The sequence below is a fragment of the Lithobates pipiens genome, unplaced genomic scaffold (genome assembly GCF_037356315.1).
Source record: "Lithobates pipiens isolate NorthernLeopardFrog02 unplaced genomic scaffold, aLitPip1_a1.2 Scaffold_23, whole genome shotgun sequence".
Classification (NCBI taxonomy): domain Eukaryota; kingdom Metazoa; phylum Chordata; class Amphibia; order Anura; family Ranidae; genus Lithobates; species Lithobates pipiens.
In genome coordinates, this window is record NW_027507785.1 from 118,191,905 (window position 1) to 118,209,040 (window position 17,136).

The 17,136-nt window shown below is 43.0% G+C and overlaps 1 protein-coding gene across 1 annotated transcript in view; it reads right to left on the bottom strand.

Annotated features, from left to right (window-relative positions):
- The window catches only part of NCF4 (neutrophil cytosolic factor 4), a 77,550-nt gene that overhangs the window by 13,262 nt on the left and 47,152 nt on the right, over nt 1-17,136 (bottom strand). Inside the window, exons 7-10 of the mRNA XM_077452259.1 lie at nt 11,375-11,423; nt 4,579-4,677; nt 2,231-2,361; nt 2,078-2,143 (exon numbers count right to left, since the gene is read on the bottom strand). Of these exons, the coding sequence (XP_077308385.1) occupies nt 2,078-2,143; nt 2,231-2,361; nt 4,579-4,677; nt 11,375-11,423 (345 nt within the window). The remainder of the gene's footprint in view (nt 1-2,077; nt 2,144-2,230; nt 2,362-4,578; nt 4,678-11,374; nt 11,424-17,136) is intronic.

Below are 17,136 nucleotides of genomic sequence, written 5' to 3' on the forward strand. Positions count from 1 at the left end.
TTGCGAAATGGCCATTGTGATTTCCTCAACAGAGAGAGACTCCTCTAAGTCTCTACAGCTTTCAGCTGAAAGGGAGGGGATAGATATCTGGGCCAGGTAGTCATTTAGTTGGGAGTCAGTGTATTCTGCTCTGGATGAGTACAGGTCTTTATAAAAGTCCAGAAATGTCTTCATTATATCCCTATGAGTGTCACTAATCTGTCCCTGTGCAGTCATAATCCAAGGGATTAAAATAGGGGAGTGTTCAGGTCCAGTCAAATAAGCTAACAGGCGACCAGCCTTGTTAACATGTTCAAAAGATTTTTTGGGTGGTGTGTAACTTGTGTTTTTTGTGAGGTCCAGTAAGGAGCTCATATCCCCTACAACATTGCAACCAAGTATCCCTGTTAGCTTGAGTAGGTTCAGAAGCATAAGCAGTTTCAGCAGAGGTCATAGCTGCCTCTAATTCCACAGTATGTTGTTGGGTATTTTTACGTAGAATGCCAGTAATGGACATAAAAGTACCCTGCAACGTGCTCTTAAAGGCCTCCCATTCCGTAAGCAGGTCCACCGTGCCCAGTTCGTATTCCAGTATTCCACTATACCCTTCTTATATTCCCCCTGTAATATCTCATCCTCCAAACCAGTGGGAATTCAGGCGCCACACACTCTGGTCTGAGACTGGAAGAAGAAGGAGATCCACCCCTAGGTAAGTAGCATGTGTCCGAGACCACTGGGAGTCATATAAATCAAACAGCGCTCAGTGGAACCAGATAAGAAATCAATTGGTGTAAAAAACATCCATTTAATGTAAAATAATTTAAAATAATGCACAGATGCAAAAAAATCTAAACAATTAACAGTCAGATGCAGATGAAAATGCTCATTTCTGGAATATAACAAAGTTATATAATAGCAGTATCGCCTTTAGAGATGAAGACAAGGGGTTAATTCATGTTGATAACCATCATTCATCATGATCCAGACCACAGGGGGCTTGCTGGTACACAAAGCTGGGGATCGGTGCGAGCATGAGGGGGCGCTGAAGCTACCACTTATCTGATGGTCAGTCAGATATCCGATGAGCAGGGAAACACATGCATTCACCACTTCCTACACTAAGGTCCCTCCTGGGAGACGATATACAGCGTCCTTTGGTTGCTGTACGCCCAGACATCGGAAGGAACTCAGCGAAGGCCCCGGAAGATCAAACGCTCGAACACCGGAACTCAGTCAGGTGGTCCGCACGCTCAGTCAGTTGCCGTGGCGACCGTGACTGACATGTTTTGCGCACCTGCGCTTTGTCAAAGTCCTTTGACAAAGCGCAGGTGCACAAAACATGTCAGTTTCATAATGATCATTTAGCCACACCATGGCTTCCTTAGGATTGGTGTAGAAGTGAGCTTTGCCATCATCGATAACACGCAGCTTACAAGGAAAAGCATGGCGTAGGAGAGACCCACAGTGCGTAGGCGGGGTTTCACCACTGCAAAGGCTTCCTGTGCCCCTTTTATTGAGATATACCCCTTTTTCCTGATCTGTCTGACACCTGTTAAAAGGCAAGAAGGGAGACAAAATTTCCAAAATAGGAACACAGACAGCTATAAAACATTGTCAGTAGTTCCAATCGTTTCCCAATCTATCCAAAACTAAGAAAAAAACATTTGCTATAGCTATATGATATATGGAATGTGCCTAGGAAAAACAAAGGGTTAACGAATGTGGGAAAATGGCAATTTGGACATACATTTTCCCTTTTAGCTGACAGGTCCTCTTTAATGGCATTGCTGATGATTTATTAAGTATTTCTGAAAATTTCAAGAATTTTATTAAATCCAGTTGGTATTGATTCTCGTCTTTGCTAAAAATACCAATGCAGCAAACCTCTGCCTTGTGCAGGAAGACCTGCGTTTAAAGCAGTGACCTTTTTCAGCTATGGGAAATGCCCCTTTCCAGTAATGTCTGCACTGAACCAAACTACCAATTAATTCCCACAGCCAATCTGATGGCAGCCATCACAATCAATGTAAAGGTCTCATTACTCTGTTAAACAACTCTATTAAACAACTCTTCTGAATAACCTAAGGTTGGATTTTACCTTATTAGCTCCAGCAGCTCATTGTAAGTGGGAAGTTTCTTCACATCTTCTTCTAAGGAGATATCTCTATGAAAGAAAGGAATGCATAAGTAATATCTTTAGCATTGCTAAGATGTGGAAGGTCATTGCTGCATCACCCCTTACTATAGTTACCTGATGTGACACCTGTCATAATCGTGAAAATAGCAACGCAGCCAGCTCACTGGAAACTTCTCTTCTGGTAGATCTTTGATGATTCTTACAAAGGATTGTGGGAAAATACCTACTCGATCAGCCACTGTACCCTGGAAACCAGAAGAAAGTTATGAGTGAAGTATATGACAGCACTCAATTATCATCTGATATATGATTGATTATTATTTTACTAAGTTGTGTCTAACAGCTACAGTATGAATAGGCTTAGATGCCCAGAAAAAGACAGTGGGGAGTTATCTGCCCCTTGTCTGTAGTGCTAGGAACCGCCCTTTTTTCTACTCAATGGATGTATCAGCTACGTTGTACAGAGATTTTGCAACAGGTCCAACAACCAAAAAACAGCAATCGTAATAGTCTGCCATTGTACCGTAGAGCAGTGATTCTCAACCCTGTCCTCAAGTACCCCCAACAAGCCATGTTTTGGTACTTTCTCTTAGATAAATTAGCTGTCCAAAATACCAAGCCATTGACTCTGATTTAAAGCACCTGTGCAAGATAAAGGAAAACCTGCAAACATGGCCTGTTGGGGGTACTTGAGAACCACTGCAGTAGAATAACGCTACCGTATACATTAACTTGTTAACTAGCTATTAAATTGGTGGCTAGGTCAGCTTTGATTACCAGACTAGCAGTAACTGTAATTGTGGCTACCTATGGAAAGAGCTTACCACTATTTATTCAAGGCACTTGATCACAGGAAACGAGTGCTGGCCTTGCAAGAGATCCATTGTAGTAAAGAATTTTGTTTAATATTATATCATACTCATAATTGATGATAGATAAAGGGATAAACACACACACATATACAGTATAATATATCATATTATACACACACATATAATATACAATATATCATATATATTATAAACTAATCTCATCAGGTACCACCTCATATTTAGTAATGGGGTGTCTACTGAAACATTGTGGATGTGCATGGTTGAAGAAGGAGAAAACACAAGAGAGCGCCAATTAAGTGCAGCATTAGCAAAACCTTTAATAGTTAAAAACAATTGGTAACTCGCACGTAAAGTATGCAATGCACTTGTCAGATAGACAAAAGGCAATGTCAGGACACTATATCTGACAAGTGCATTGCGTACTTCAACATGTGAGTTTCCAATTGTTTTTAACTATTAAACTATATCCTATATAGTACACCTCTTTACTAAAATGGATTTTTAACATGGACTTTTTATGATTCCTTTTATTAACTTACAGTATGGTACCCTTAACCAATTAGGGCTGAAATATCTCTTTGTGCCATATATATTTTATTATTTCTATGGTTGCAGAATGGACTGCCTAAAGGTCTGGTTGCTCAGAGTAACCAGATCCACCCATACACAGAGTCACAGAGTGGACACATATCAAAATATATAGCTAATAGACAGATGCCTGCATTATATTGACGTATGGTGAGAGGACAGAGCTTTAAATGGAAGTTTTAAATTATCTCTATAAAATGTTTATTTTTCAAATATATCCATTAAACTTAGTTTGTAAAAGGATGCTAGGCTTTATATTTATATAAAGGGCATACAGGAAATTCCTATCAGTCGCATTTATTTTTAACTCACTTGCTGCTCTCTATGAGATCTCATATTTACAATAAAAACTAACATTTCTTACAAAAAATATTACAGACTCATTTTAAATTTTATTTAATTTTAGTTTTTTTTTAAGGATTCCAGTGGGAATCCACAAGTGAGGACTGAATGTGCTAAATTTCATATCAACCTGAGTTTTTCTAATTAAAAAGAAAACAAGGGGCACAAAGAAGTGTGTACCCCGCCATTGCAATACTCAGAACTTAAGCACAGCTTACTAAATCACCTACGCTAACCTTCCACAATTGAATCAACTCTCCAAGTCTTCTCAGTATCACCGACTCCAACATACTGACCCTATGGCTGTTCTCAGCCTCCACTCTTGTAATGAGGGCCTGGGTTTACAGCTCCCACATGGGCTGCTGGTCAGGGTCAAATAATGCACAAGAAATTATAGGTTGGCACCAAAATTCAACATGTTCAAATTCAATTAAAATCCCAGAGATATGCAAATTCCAGAGATCTGGGTGTTCAACGTGAATTAAACGAAACACTAATATATCTAGGATCTGGGGATTCTGAGAAGGCTTTAAGAAAATATAAATGAATCAGCAGGTACCTTGTAGCACCTGTTTTTTTTAGTATTGGCATTTGTTAATACTGCATGTATGTTAAACTAATAGTTTCACTTTAAGTTCTCTTATAAGGTCTTTCACATGGTCTTTTCTATGAAACCATATAGTCCTGGCTTTTTCTCACCTCCAGCCAGTCTTTGTTTACTCGACTCAGAAGATATATGAGTTCTCCGCTCTTGAAGTTTAATTCTTGAGCAGCATTTCCTTTAAAGTCAAATAAAGCCTGCATGCAATAAACAGAGGTATTAGAAAGTCATGTCTTTAAGGATTGGCACGTAAAAGGTACATCTACACATTTACTAGTGTTTGGCAATTTAGAACATGGCTTCAGTCAGGCTATAGGCCTGGTGGTCATGGTCTTGTTCCCTTCAGCATCCCCAACCTTGCTGAGCATTAATAAACAAGAATTTGTGAGCAGTTATGACTAAATAATGAGACTCTGGTGGGACTCAAAGTCCCAACAACAGCTTTTTGGCAGTAGTTTCCTTAAAGGGATAGTTCACCTTTACCACAAAACTGCCTATGCAGATAAGGGGAATCTGTAGATAAAAACAAACTGCACAGCTCTGAGTAAAGTTGAATAATGCCCTTGCTATCGGTGTAGGCCATTTACATGCCTTATGAAGCCTGTCTGGAATACTCACAGGACATTGCTAAGTCCTGTCCTAATCCTAGTCATCACTGCTTACCTCTACAACCACAGGAGTGAACTATCAAATGCTGAGCTCAGAGCTACTGCATCAAAGGAGAGAAAGAGCATGTGAAGGGATTTCAAACAGTGAAAGAGCTCCCTCCTGTGATGGTGGAGGTGAGCTGAGCAGTGATGATTAGGCCTCATTTAGCAACGTCCTGAGAGTACTTGGCAACATCCTGGGAGTATTCCAGTCAGGCTTTATAAGGTATGTATTTGGCCTACACCTAGAGCAAGAACGTTATTCATCTTTAGTCAGAGCTACAGATCTTTAATCTACAAACATCCCTTGCCTGCATAGGCAGGTTTTTTGTAAAGGTGAACAAACCTTTAAAGAACTATCTGCTTCTAATTCCAGCAAGAAGTTGCACCAGTGTTAGTAACATTACCAACACATGTGGCAAATGTGGTGTTTCTTTCTACTGCCACTTTAACCACTTGCCGACCGCCGCATGTACATTTACATTGGCAGAATGGCATGGCTGGGCAAATGGGGGTACAAGTACATCCCTTTGAATTTGCCGCCATGCGGTCACGTGCGCCACCGTTGGCGCGCGCACGACCCCCCCGGGAGCTCCATGAGTAGGATTGCAGGTCCCGCAGACTCGATGTCCACGGGGATACCCGTGATCGCCTCTCGGAGCTGAAGAACGGGGAGATGCTAATGTAAACAAGCATGTCCCCGTTCTGCCTAGTGACACTGTCACTGATCATAGCTCCCTGTGATTGGGAGCTATGATCAGTGATGTGTCACACACAGTCCCTTCCCCTAACAGTTAGAACCACTCCCCAGGACACACTTAACCCCTTTCCAATCAGCTAGTGGTTAACCCCTTCACTGCCAGTGTAATTTTTACAGTAATCAGTGCACTTTTATAGCACTGATTGCTGTAAAAATGACAATGGTCCCAAAAATGTGTCAAAATTGCCAGTCGTGTCCGCCATAATGTCACAGTCCCGATAAAATTGCAGATCGCCACCATTACTAGTAAAAAAATTATAATAATAAAAATGCCATAAAACTAACCCCTATTTTGTAGACGCTATAACTTTTGCGCAAACCAATCAATAAATGCTTATTGCGATTTTTTTTACCAAAAATATGTAGAAGAATACGTATCGGCCTAAACTGAGGAAAAAAAAATAGTTTTTTTATATATTTTTTGGGGATATTTATAGCAAAAAGTTAAAAAAATTGTTTTTTTTTCAAAATTGTCCCTCTATTTTTGTTTATAGCGCAAAAAATAAAAACCGCAGAGGTGATCAAATACCACCAAAAGAAAGCTCTATTTGTGGGAAAAAAAGGATGTCAATTTTGTCTGGGAGCCACATCACATGGCTGCGCAATTGTCAGTTGAATCGACGCATTGCCGAATTCCAAAATGTGCTCTGGTCTTTGGCCAGCAAAATAGTCCGGGGCTTAAGTGGTTAAGAAACTGTCACTATGACAGGGACAGATTCTTAGAGAATTGCCACCAGTTCTCAGATTAGAAAACTGAAGGTAATTAAGAGAAACTCTGTCATGGCGTAAGGAGGTATGCAGGCCATGTCTGTGTTGGGAAGCTGTCATAAATTTGATATCTTCTTGCACAGTATTATATCCCTGACCCCATTCAGCTGTTGGCTAGGAAATTCCCCAGACCAGAGCTAAATGAAAACAAAGGTGCTGGGCATACTGGTGATGTCCTTTCCTAAATATGGAAATGCCCACATTTTGGAAACCACTTGTCACTGGGTGGGCAACTGAGAGACTAGTTCCCCATCAAGTCAGATTTACTCCTGATTGACAGTGCATGACTGTGGGTAGATTTGAAAGCTCCTATTGGAATAAATAGTGACTATAGTCCTGCCCACTTCTGTGCTCTGTCAATCAAAAATAAATCAGACCTGATGGGGAACTAGTCTCCCAATTTCTTATCAGGCTCTACTCACCCCAGTACATAACTACTCAACCATGCACCTATTAATGTGATGGGCGAAGTGGTGGGGAGGGAAGGAATGCACTGAGGAAGGAGTTTCTAGTGTGGGCACTCCCACCTCAGAGCAGGCACTGAGAAATTCATGTATTACACAGTGGCCCTATGGGATTGTGAGCCCCTAGCACCCCCCGTGTTAATAATAATTAAGGCCAGTTTTAGTTGTTTATCTGTTAAGTTTAAGTTTAGTTGCTCTCCTTTTGTCTGTTTCAGGTACCCCTTTGCTGTATCCAGGCAGAATTTCAGCTATCAACTATTTCTAGGCAGATCAGCTAGTTGTTTTTCACACTTTGATTGACTATGGACTTTCTAAAGGAAACCTGTCATCCAACCAGGATTCACAATCATTTTTAAACGACTTTTCCCTGAGGTAGGTTTCAGCAGATAGATTTGCAATCAAGTCAAGCTATCCCATCCTCCTCTGCCTTTGTTGCGGCTATACTTTTTTGAAGGTATTGTCGCCCACTAATGTGGGTGGACAGTGCAGTTACAGTGGGTCTAAAGGCAGAAGGTTTTTTTTATCTCAATACATTCTATGCTTTAGGACAAAAAACCTTCTGTCTGCAGTAGCCCCCCTCATACTGCCATTGGCTCCCGCTGCTGTTAATCAAAGTTAGTGAACCAATGAGGAAAGAGAGAGGGGACAGGGTCGAGTTGTGGCTCCATGTCTGAATGGTCACACAAAGCAGCGGCTCGGCTCCAGTGGCCCCACAGCAAGCTGTTTTGCTGTGGGGGGCACTCGGCAGGAGGGAGGGGCCAGGAGCATCAGCAAGGGACCTGAGAATAGGAGGATCTTGGCTGCTCTGTGCATAACCACAACACAGAGTAGGTAAGTATAACATGTTTGTTATGTCTAAACAAACAAAAAACAAGACTTTTATTTCACTTTAAAAGATGTAATGGGCTGTTATGTGCAGCTCGAGTCTTGGTGACTGAATTTTGGTGTTTGATATTTTTTTCAAAATAAATTTTGGTTTATTCATGGTTATAAAGTTTCAGGCTGGGTCCACACTAGTGTGAATTGGGTGTGGGTTTCCCCACATCCAATTTGCACAGCGGGAGATTGTGACCAGCTCTTTATGGAGCCAGTTCTCATATCTTCACCCTGAGAGGCTTTTGGTCTGTTTCAGGTCCGAATTCAGCCAAAAATTCAGGCTGAAATTGGACCTGAAATCGTGAACGAGGATGCACCGGACTTCTGCTGTGAGCCGATGCATTCTCATATGTGAACCCAGCCTAAAGGAATTTAGTGATTTTAATGATATGCTTTTAACTTTGTCTTTTGTTGTTTAACCAGTTCCCGACCAGCGCACGCCGATGTACGTTGGCAGAATGGCACGGGCAGGCATATTGGCGTACAGGTACGTCCAATCTTCAATGCCGCCCTGCCATTGGGACCCCTGTGAGTCCGGTCGAGGGTCCTGCGGACTCGATCGCCGCTGGCATACCCGCGATCGTCTCACGGGACAGCTGAATGGAGGAAATGCCGTGTAAACAGCATTTCTCCATTCTGCCTAGCAACTAGTGACGCTGATCTCTGCTCCATGTGATTGAGATTCACTAAATGAAAGCCCAACCCCCCCACAGTTAGTAACACACCCCTAGGAACACTTAACCCCTACACTAACACCCACTGGTTAACCTCTTCACTGCCAGTTTAATTTACACAGTAATCACTGCATTTATATAGCAGTGATTACTGTATAAATGACAATGGTCCCAAAAATGTGTCAAAAATGTCCGATGTGTCCGCCACAATGTCGCAGTCACAATAAAAATCGCTGATCGCCACCATTACTAGTATAAAAAATAAAATAATAAAAACGTATTAATAAAAATACCATAAAACTATCCCTATTTTGTAAAAACTATAACTTTTGCGCAAACCAATCAATAATCGCTTATTGTGATTTTTTTTTACCAAAAATATGTAGAAGAATACGTATCGGCCTAAACTGGGGGAAAAAAACGTTTTTTTATATATTTTTGGGGAATATTTATTATAACAAAAAGTAAAAAATTATGCGTTTTTTTCAAAATTGTCGCTCTATTTTTGTTTATAGCGCAAAAAATTAAAACCGCAGGGGTGATCAAATACCACCAAAAGAAAGCTCTATTTGTGGGAAAAAAAGGACGTCAAATTTTGTTTGGGAGCCATGTCGCACGACCGCGCAATTGTCAGTTAAAGCGACGCAGTGCCGAATCGCAAAAAGTGGTCTGGTCTTTGACCAGCAAAATGGTCCGGTCTGTAAGTGGTTAAATTAATTACCTTTTCTATTTTAGATGATTTTGATATTATTTTGTTGAAAGGGGTGCTTGTAGGGTCTGCAATCCCATATATCTGTTGTGTCTGTGCTGTGCCCCGATGGAACTCTAGAGGTTGTCTATGACACCCATTATGAATACCCCCAACTGTCTTTTGGAGTTTTAAATGTGAAAGTCACATTCAATGCTTTATAACTACACCCAACAAATATATCTAGCTTTCCCCAATTCCTTATATTTTTCACTAGGGAATTTTGTTTTGTTTTAATGTAATTACTTTCTGTTTAAACTGTTTCTTTTTTATTTCATAATAAAACAAATCTTTCCTTATTTATTACCTATGTTTAAAGCAAATTTATGCATTCGCAAAGCAGTAGAGATTCAAGCAGATATATTGGTTGCTACTCAGAATATTTACGCACAATGCCGCAAGCAAGTCACATTTAATATTGCCTGCCAAGCTGAATACACAAATTAGTTTGTGACTTAAATGATGATTGTCAGTATAATGCAAGTAAAGGATAGAGAATATATAGGAACTTTAACAGACACCTTACAAAGCCTATTTATTTATTAATTTTTTTTTTTTAAATCAGCACAAAGGACAGTACTTTCATTTATTGAGAAGTTTATCTTTTGCTGGTGGCTGCTGTCCTAGGTAAAATCTTCCACCCCCTACACCCCTGCATAGCTTCCATCAACGAAAGGCACTCTATGAACGGGAGACGGGCATATAAATGAAATATTCACCTCCTCCATTCATAAAGTGCTTTTTATTTTGGTAAATATTATGCGTTGTGATGATTTTTTTATAAAAAAAATGTTTAATTAACTGTAGACTGCCTAGCTCAATGACAGCAATCACTGGCAAGATAAGTATAAAAAAATGCTCTCTAAGGGTCCTTTCACACGGGGAGGATCAGTTCTGATCCGCCCCGTGGATATCCGTTTGCTCAGCGGGGATCACTCCGCCGATCCCCGCTGAGCAGGGAGATGACAGGTCCGTCTCTGCATACTGCGCAGGGACAGACCTGTCACAGCGCCGCTCTCCCCTATGGGAGATCGGATGACGACGGACCGCAGTGCCCGTCGTCACCCGATCCGATCCGCAGAGGGATGGAAAAATAGCTTTTTCCTCCGTTACACTTTTTTGGATCGGAGCGGGTCGGATGTCAGCGGACATGTCACCGCTGACATCCGATGCTCCATAGAGCTCTATGGAGCACCCGTTCAGGTCCGCCTGAAAAACTGACAGGCGGGCCTGAACGGGACGTCAGTGTAAAAGGGGCCTTAGACTGCATTTACACTTCAAAGTTGTGAATCGCGGGCAGATTTGCCGAGATTTCAAAGTGCCAATGTGTAAATGACAAATCGTAGGTCTAACTTTTGAGATACCATTCATACGAATGACACTTAAAATTGCGGTGCGGGTCTGCTGCGATTGTCGCGCTATAAATCATGTGGCAATCGTGGCAACCCACATCGTGTGAAGCTTGTTGCCCAAAAAAAGTTGGGGCGGGGATAGTGGAGGGAGGATTACTGGCAGGGAGGAGGAGGAGGGAAGAGAGGAGAAGGAGGACACCTTCTCCATTGGCACAGACCGGGTGCTGTAAGAACCCTCCGCCCACTACATTGATGCTTCGTCCTTGCTTATTTTCAGAGGACTACAATGGGGCGTGTCAGACTGAGCTTAGGAGAGGGATATATGCCAGCGGTCTTACAAACAGGATGTCAGCAGGCAATAATGTTTTTTCAGCAAGCTTAGCAGCATATTACAGAGGAACTATAGAGCTCAGAAGAACATGGATGGCAAAGTTGGTGAAGGTCGGAGATCAGCAACAAGGACATAGAAAAAAAAATGCCCGGAGTTCTGCTTTAATCACAAATGGTTTCTGCATTCCCAATGCAGCCAGACTCATGATTTGTGGGCCATAGGCAGCAGTGACATTCATGCATTAAAATTTATAAATCAGCCAATGCATCCTGACCTCTGCTCTTGGTCGCTCCATGTCTGAGATGTGTTGGGAGTTTTTCTTACTGTTGAGAAACAAATACACACTATCAGATGATGCACAGTCTTACCTGATTTTGTTCAGTATATATTGAGCCTAAAGCATGACAATACATCTGCCCACATTTTTCATACCCCACGGTTTATATAATAATAATAAATGTTATTTTATATAGCACCTTTAAAAGTAGCTGATCAAAGCACTTTACAAGGAATACACAAGAAATACACAGGATAACATAAAGGAAAAAAGGGACAATTATGTGAAAGCTTGTCTAAAGAAAAAAGTTTAAAGAAGAAATTTGTTAGATTTGATTTGAATGCGTTTAGAAAAGATGACTCTGATGTTCTTTAGAAGTGAATTCCAGAGTTTTGGAGCAAAGCAGGAGAAGTCTCTGTCTCCCATGTAGGTGAAGGTGAGTAGAGGATACACACAGAAGACCAGAATTTGAGGAGCGGAGGTTGCGAAGGGGAGGGGGGGAGTAAGTTGATAAAAGTTCAGAGATAATGGGGTGCCAAGCCATGAAGAGTCTTATAGGTGAGCAAGAGGGATTTTAAAGTCTATGTGAAACCTGATGGGTAGCCAGAGAAAGGACTCCAGGATAGGAGTAATATGATTATTTGTACCCGACCTAATCAGGATTTTGGACAGTGGCGGAATTATAGGGGTCGCCAAGATCGCCATGGCGACCGGGCCCCTTGCTGCGGGGGGGCCCAAGGGCCCCCTGCACTCTTCGATAGGAGGGAAGGCTGAGAGGAGCTCCCCGATCATCAGCCGAACTGAAATCGGCACTGTGAGGGAGCTCCTCACATTAGGCTTAGTAGTGAAAGCAGTGTGTGCTCTTTGTCTCCCCCTAGAGTGCAGTACCCGGCAGGAAAAGCCAGGAAGGTAAATGTCTGCCGTTTTTTTTAATAAGACTATCTACTGTATTTGTGTTTGTATGTGTGTGTGTGTGTGAGCATGCTTGTATGAGTGAATATGCTTGTATGTATGTGTGTGTGAACATGCTTGTATGTATGTGTGTGTGAGCATGCTTGTATGTGCATGTGTGTGAGCATGCTTGTATGTGTGTGTGAGCATGCTTGTATGTGCATGTGTGAGAGCATGCTTGTGTGTGCGTGTGTGTGTGTGTGTGTGAGCATGCTTGTATGTGCGTGTGAGCATGCTTGTATGTGTGTGTGTGTGTGAGCATGCTTGTGTGTGCGTGAGCATGCTTGTATGTGCGCGTGTGTGTGTGAGCATGCTTGTATGTGTGTGTGTGTGTGAGAATGCATGTATGTGTGTGTGTGCGTGTGTGTGAGCATGTATTTGTGTGTGCGTGTGTGTGAGCATGCATGTATGTGTGTGTGTGTGAGCATGCATGTATGTGTGTGTGAGCATGCATGTATATGTGTTTGAGCATGCTTGTGTGTGTGTGTGAGCATGCTTGTGTGTGCGTGTGAGCATGCTTGTGTGTGCGTGAGCATGCTTGTATGTGCGTGTGTGTGTGTGTGAGCATGCTTGTATGTGCGTGTGTGAGCATGCTTGTATGTTTGTGAGCATGCATGTATGTGTGTGTGTGTGAGCATGCATGTATGTGTGTGAGCATGCATGTATGTGTGTGTGTCTGTGTGAGCATGCATGTATGTGTGTGTGAGCATGCTTGTATGTGTGTGTGTGCGAGCATGCTTGTATGTGTGTGTGTGTGAGCATGCTTGTATGTGTGTGTGTGAGCATTAATGTGTGTGAGCATTAATGTATGTTTGTGTGTGTGAGCATTAATGTATGTTTGTGTGTGTGAGCATGCTTGTATGTGTGCGTGTGAGCATGCTTGTATGTGTGTGAGTGTGTGAGAGCATGCATGTATGTATGTGTGTGTGTGTGTTCATATATGTATGTGTATGTATGCATGTGTGTGTGCATGTGTTTATCAGTGGCGGTGCATCCAAAAGGGTGCACAGGTTCCACCCCCTCTATGACCAAAGGATAGACTCATGCATAGCATAGCATGAATCTATCCATGGCCACCGCTGCCACCCCTATATTTAGGTGTCTGGTCCCTTTTGGGGTGCCGGGTGCCTGAATTACAGCGGCGGGGGGGGTGGGGGATGTTTTTGCAGCACCTGATTAGAGCCGTGGGCTATAATAGGCTTCAAAATAGGTGAACTGCGAGCGCCATGCTTGACGCTCACAGTCTACCCAGGTGTGTTAGAAAAGTGAATTCATATTCACTTTCCTAACACTGAACGGCCTCTCCACCAATCAGGTGTGCGGGTCTTTTACTCATCGCCCGATTGGCTGAAACGATAGACACAGCTATTGGACGCCCATCAGGAGGAGAGGACGGGAGATGAGGATGGCAGTAGCTGCATGGAGGACCCCGCTCATGGCCGTTACCCGCTGCCCCACCAAGACAGGGTAAGTGGCGGGCAGACAGTGAGCGGGCGGTGGGGATTCACAGTGGCAGCATTTGATGGGCACAACAACAGCATTTGATGTGCACAGTAGCAGCATTTGATGGGCACAGTGGCAGCATTTGATGGGTACACTGGCAGCATTTGATGGGCACAGCGGTGGCATTTGATGGGCACAGCAGTGGCATTTGATGGGCACAGCGGCAGAGTTTGATGGGCACAGTAGTGACATTTGATGGTACAGTGGTGGCATTAGATGGTACAGTGGTGGCGTTTGATGGGCACAGTGGCTGTAATTGATGTTTTTTAAATCGGTTCCTTTATATGCAGCCACCCACTTGGGACCGGCCCTGGTGTTCCACCATCGGACTCGGAGAAAAGAGCCCTGTCCGGAGGTTGGGGGGGGGGGGCCCGCCATGGTTTCCTGCATCGGGGCCCTGAAGGTTCTAGTTACGCCACTGATTTTGGATGCAAAATTTTGAACATATTGAAGTCTATTAATAGTGGATTTAGGTACACAAGCCCTGTATTAGTCGAGCCCGGGAGAACACAATTGTATGGAGAAAGTGCAGAGAATGGCAACCAAACTGATAAGAGGCATGGAGGAGCTCAGCTATGAGGAAAGATTAGAGGAACTGAGTTTATTCTCTCTTGAGAACAGGGGATTAAAGCGGGGTTCCACCCTAAAGTGGAACTTCCGCTGATCGGAACCCCCCCCCCCCTCCGGTGTCACAATTGGCACCTTTCAGGGGGGAGGGGGGTGGAGATACCTGTCAAAGACAGGTATTTACACCCACTTCTGGGCATAGACTCCCGTGGGAGTCTATGCCTCTTCCTGTCCTGCCGCGCTGTCTGCTGGGACACACACGGGTCCCAGTGACAGCGCGGACAATTCCTATTGCGCTGCGCGACTCGCGCATGCGCAGTAGCGAACCGGGAAGTGAAGCCGATTCGCTTCACTTCCTGATTCCCTCACCTAGAATGGTGGCGGCAGCAGCCGAGAGCCGAGCGATCGATCGGCCTCGGCTGCCGGCATCGCTGGACCCCGGGACAGGTGAGTGTCCATTTATTAAAAGTCAGCAGCTGTAGTATTTATAGCTGCTGGCTTTTAATATTTTTTCCCCAGTACAGTCCCGCTTTAAGGGGGGATAATACATAATGGGTCCATGTAGTGAACTTGGTGTTGACTTATTCACTTTAAGGTCATCACAGAGGTCAAGGGGGCACATTTTATTCCTAGAGGAAAAGAGATTTAATCTCCAAATACGGAAAGGTTTCTTCACAGTAAGAGCAAGAACATAACTGGATACTAACATTTATAGTTAAAGTTGATCCAGCTCCTCCACCTTCTGTATGCCCCACAGATGCTCAATAGGATTTAGGTCTGGAGACATGCTTGGCCAGTCCATCAACTTTACCCTCAGTCTCTTTAGCAAGGCAGCGGTCGTCTTGGAGGTGTGTTTGGGGTCGTTATGTTGGAATACTGCCCTGCAGCCCAGTCTCCAAAGGGAGGGGATCATGCTCTGCTTCATTATGTCACAGTACATGTTGGCATTCATGTTTCCCTCAATGAACTGTAGCTCCCCAGTGCTGGCAGTACTCATGCAGCCCCAAACCATGACACTCTTACCACCTTGCTTGACGGTAGGCAAGACACACTTGTCTTTGTACTCCTCACTAGGGATTGGCTGAACACCCCCCAGTGTGGTTCACACCAGAATATACTGTAGAGGCCAAAAATTTGGCAGAACACACGAACACTGCTAAAGTCTATGAGACACAAACATGAATAATCAAAAGTGCTCATTTTAAAGGCTTATATGCAAGTTATTGTCATAAAAAGTGTTTGGGGGCCGGGGGCCTGGGTCCTACCCCAGGGGACATGTATCAATGCAAAAAAATTTTTTTTAAAACGTCTGTTTTTTCGGGAACAGTGATTTTAATAATGCTTAAAGTGACACTATAAAAGTGAAATAATAACTTTTGCACTTGGGGGAGTGTCTATAGTATACCCGTAAAGTGGTGCATTTTTCCCGTGTTTACAACAGTCCCTGCACAAAATAACATTTCTAAAGGAAAAAAGTAATTTAAAACAACTCGTGGCTGTAATGAAATGTCTATGGGAGTGTTCTAAACATGAGGAAAAATGCACCACTTTACAGGCATAGACTATAGACACCCCCATGTACGAAATTTAAAGGAATATTTCACTTTTATTTTTCACAGTCAAAAAAGGTTTTATTGAGAGTATGTTCAGGTTTACAATTAGCATAGAATTATTTCACTTTTATTGTTTCACTTTAAGCATTATTAAAATCACTGCTCTCAAAAAAATGGCTGTCATTGATACATGTCCCCTAGGGCAGGACCCAGGTCCCCAAACACTGTTTATGACAATAACTTGCATATAAGCCTTTAAAATTAACACTTTTGATTTTTCATGTTAATGTCCCATAGACTTTAACTGTGTTCCGAATTTTCCCCAAACGACGCATATTGTTCAGTGTTTGCAGAACATCCGAACAACCAAAGTTTGGCCCGAACTTATGCTTGAGCCGAACCTTTTGCCCATCTCTCCTGGTTGCCACCACATGCGCTTGACACCATCTGAATCAAATAGGTTTATCTTGGTCTCATCCGTGTCCTTATTCTGCTTGAATTCAGCAAACTGATGCAGGCTTTCTTGTGCATTATCTTTAGAAGAGGCTTCCTTCTGGGAAGACAGCCATGCAGACCAATTTGATGCAGTGTGCGGCATATGGTCTGAGCACTGACAGGCTCACCCACCCCACCCCTTCAACCTCTGCAGCAATGCTGGCAGCACTCAAACATCTATTTCCCAAAGACAACCTCTGGATAGGATGCTGAGCATGTTCATTCAACTTCTTTGGTCGACCATGGGGAGGCCTGTTCTGAGTGGAACCTGTCCTGTTAATCCTCTGTATGGTCTTGGCCACCATGCTGCAGCTCAGTTTTAGGGTCTTGACAATCTTCTTATAGCCTAGGCCATCTTTATGTCAAGCAACAATTCTTTTTTTCAGATCCTCAGAGAGTTCTTTGCCATGAGGTGCCATGTTGAACTTCCAGTGACCAGTATGAGAGAATGAGAGCGACAACACCAAATTGAACACACCTGCTCCCCATTCACACCAGAGACCTTGTAACACTAATAAGTGACATGACACCATGGAGGGAAAATGGCTAATTGGGCCCAATTTGGACATTTTCACTTAGGGGTGTACTCACTTTTGTTGCCAGTGGTTTAGACATTAATGGCTGTGTGTTGAGTTTTTTTCAGGGGACAGCGAATTTACACTGTTATACGAGCTGTACACTCACTACTTT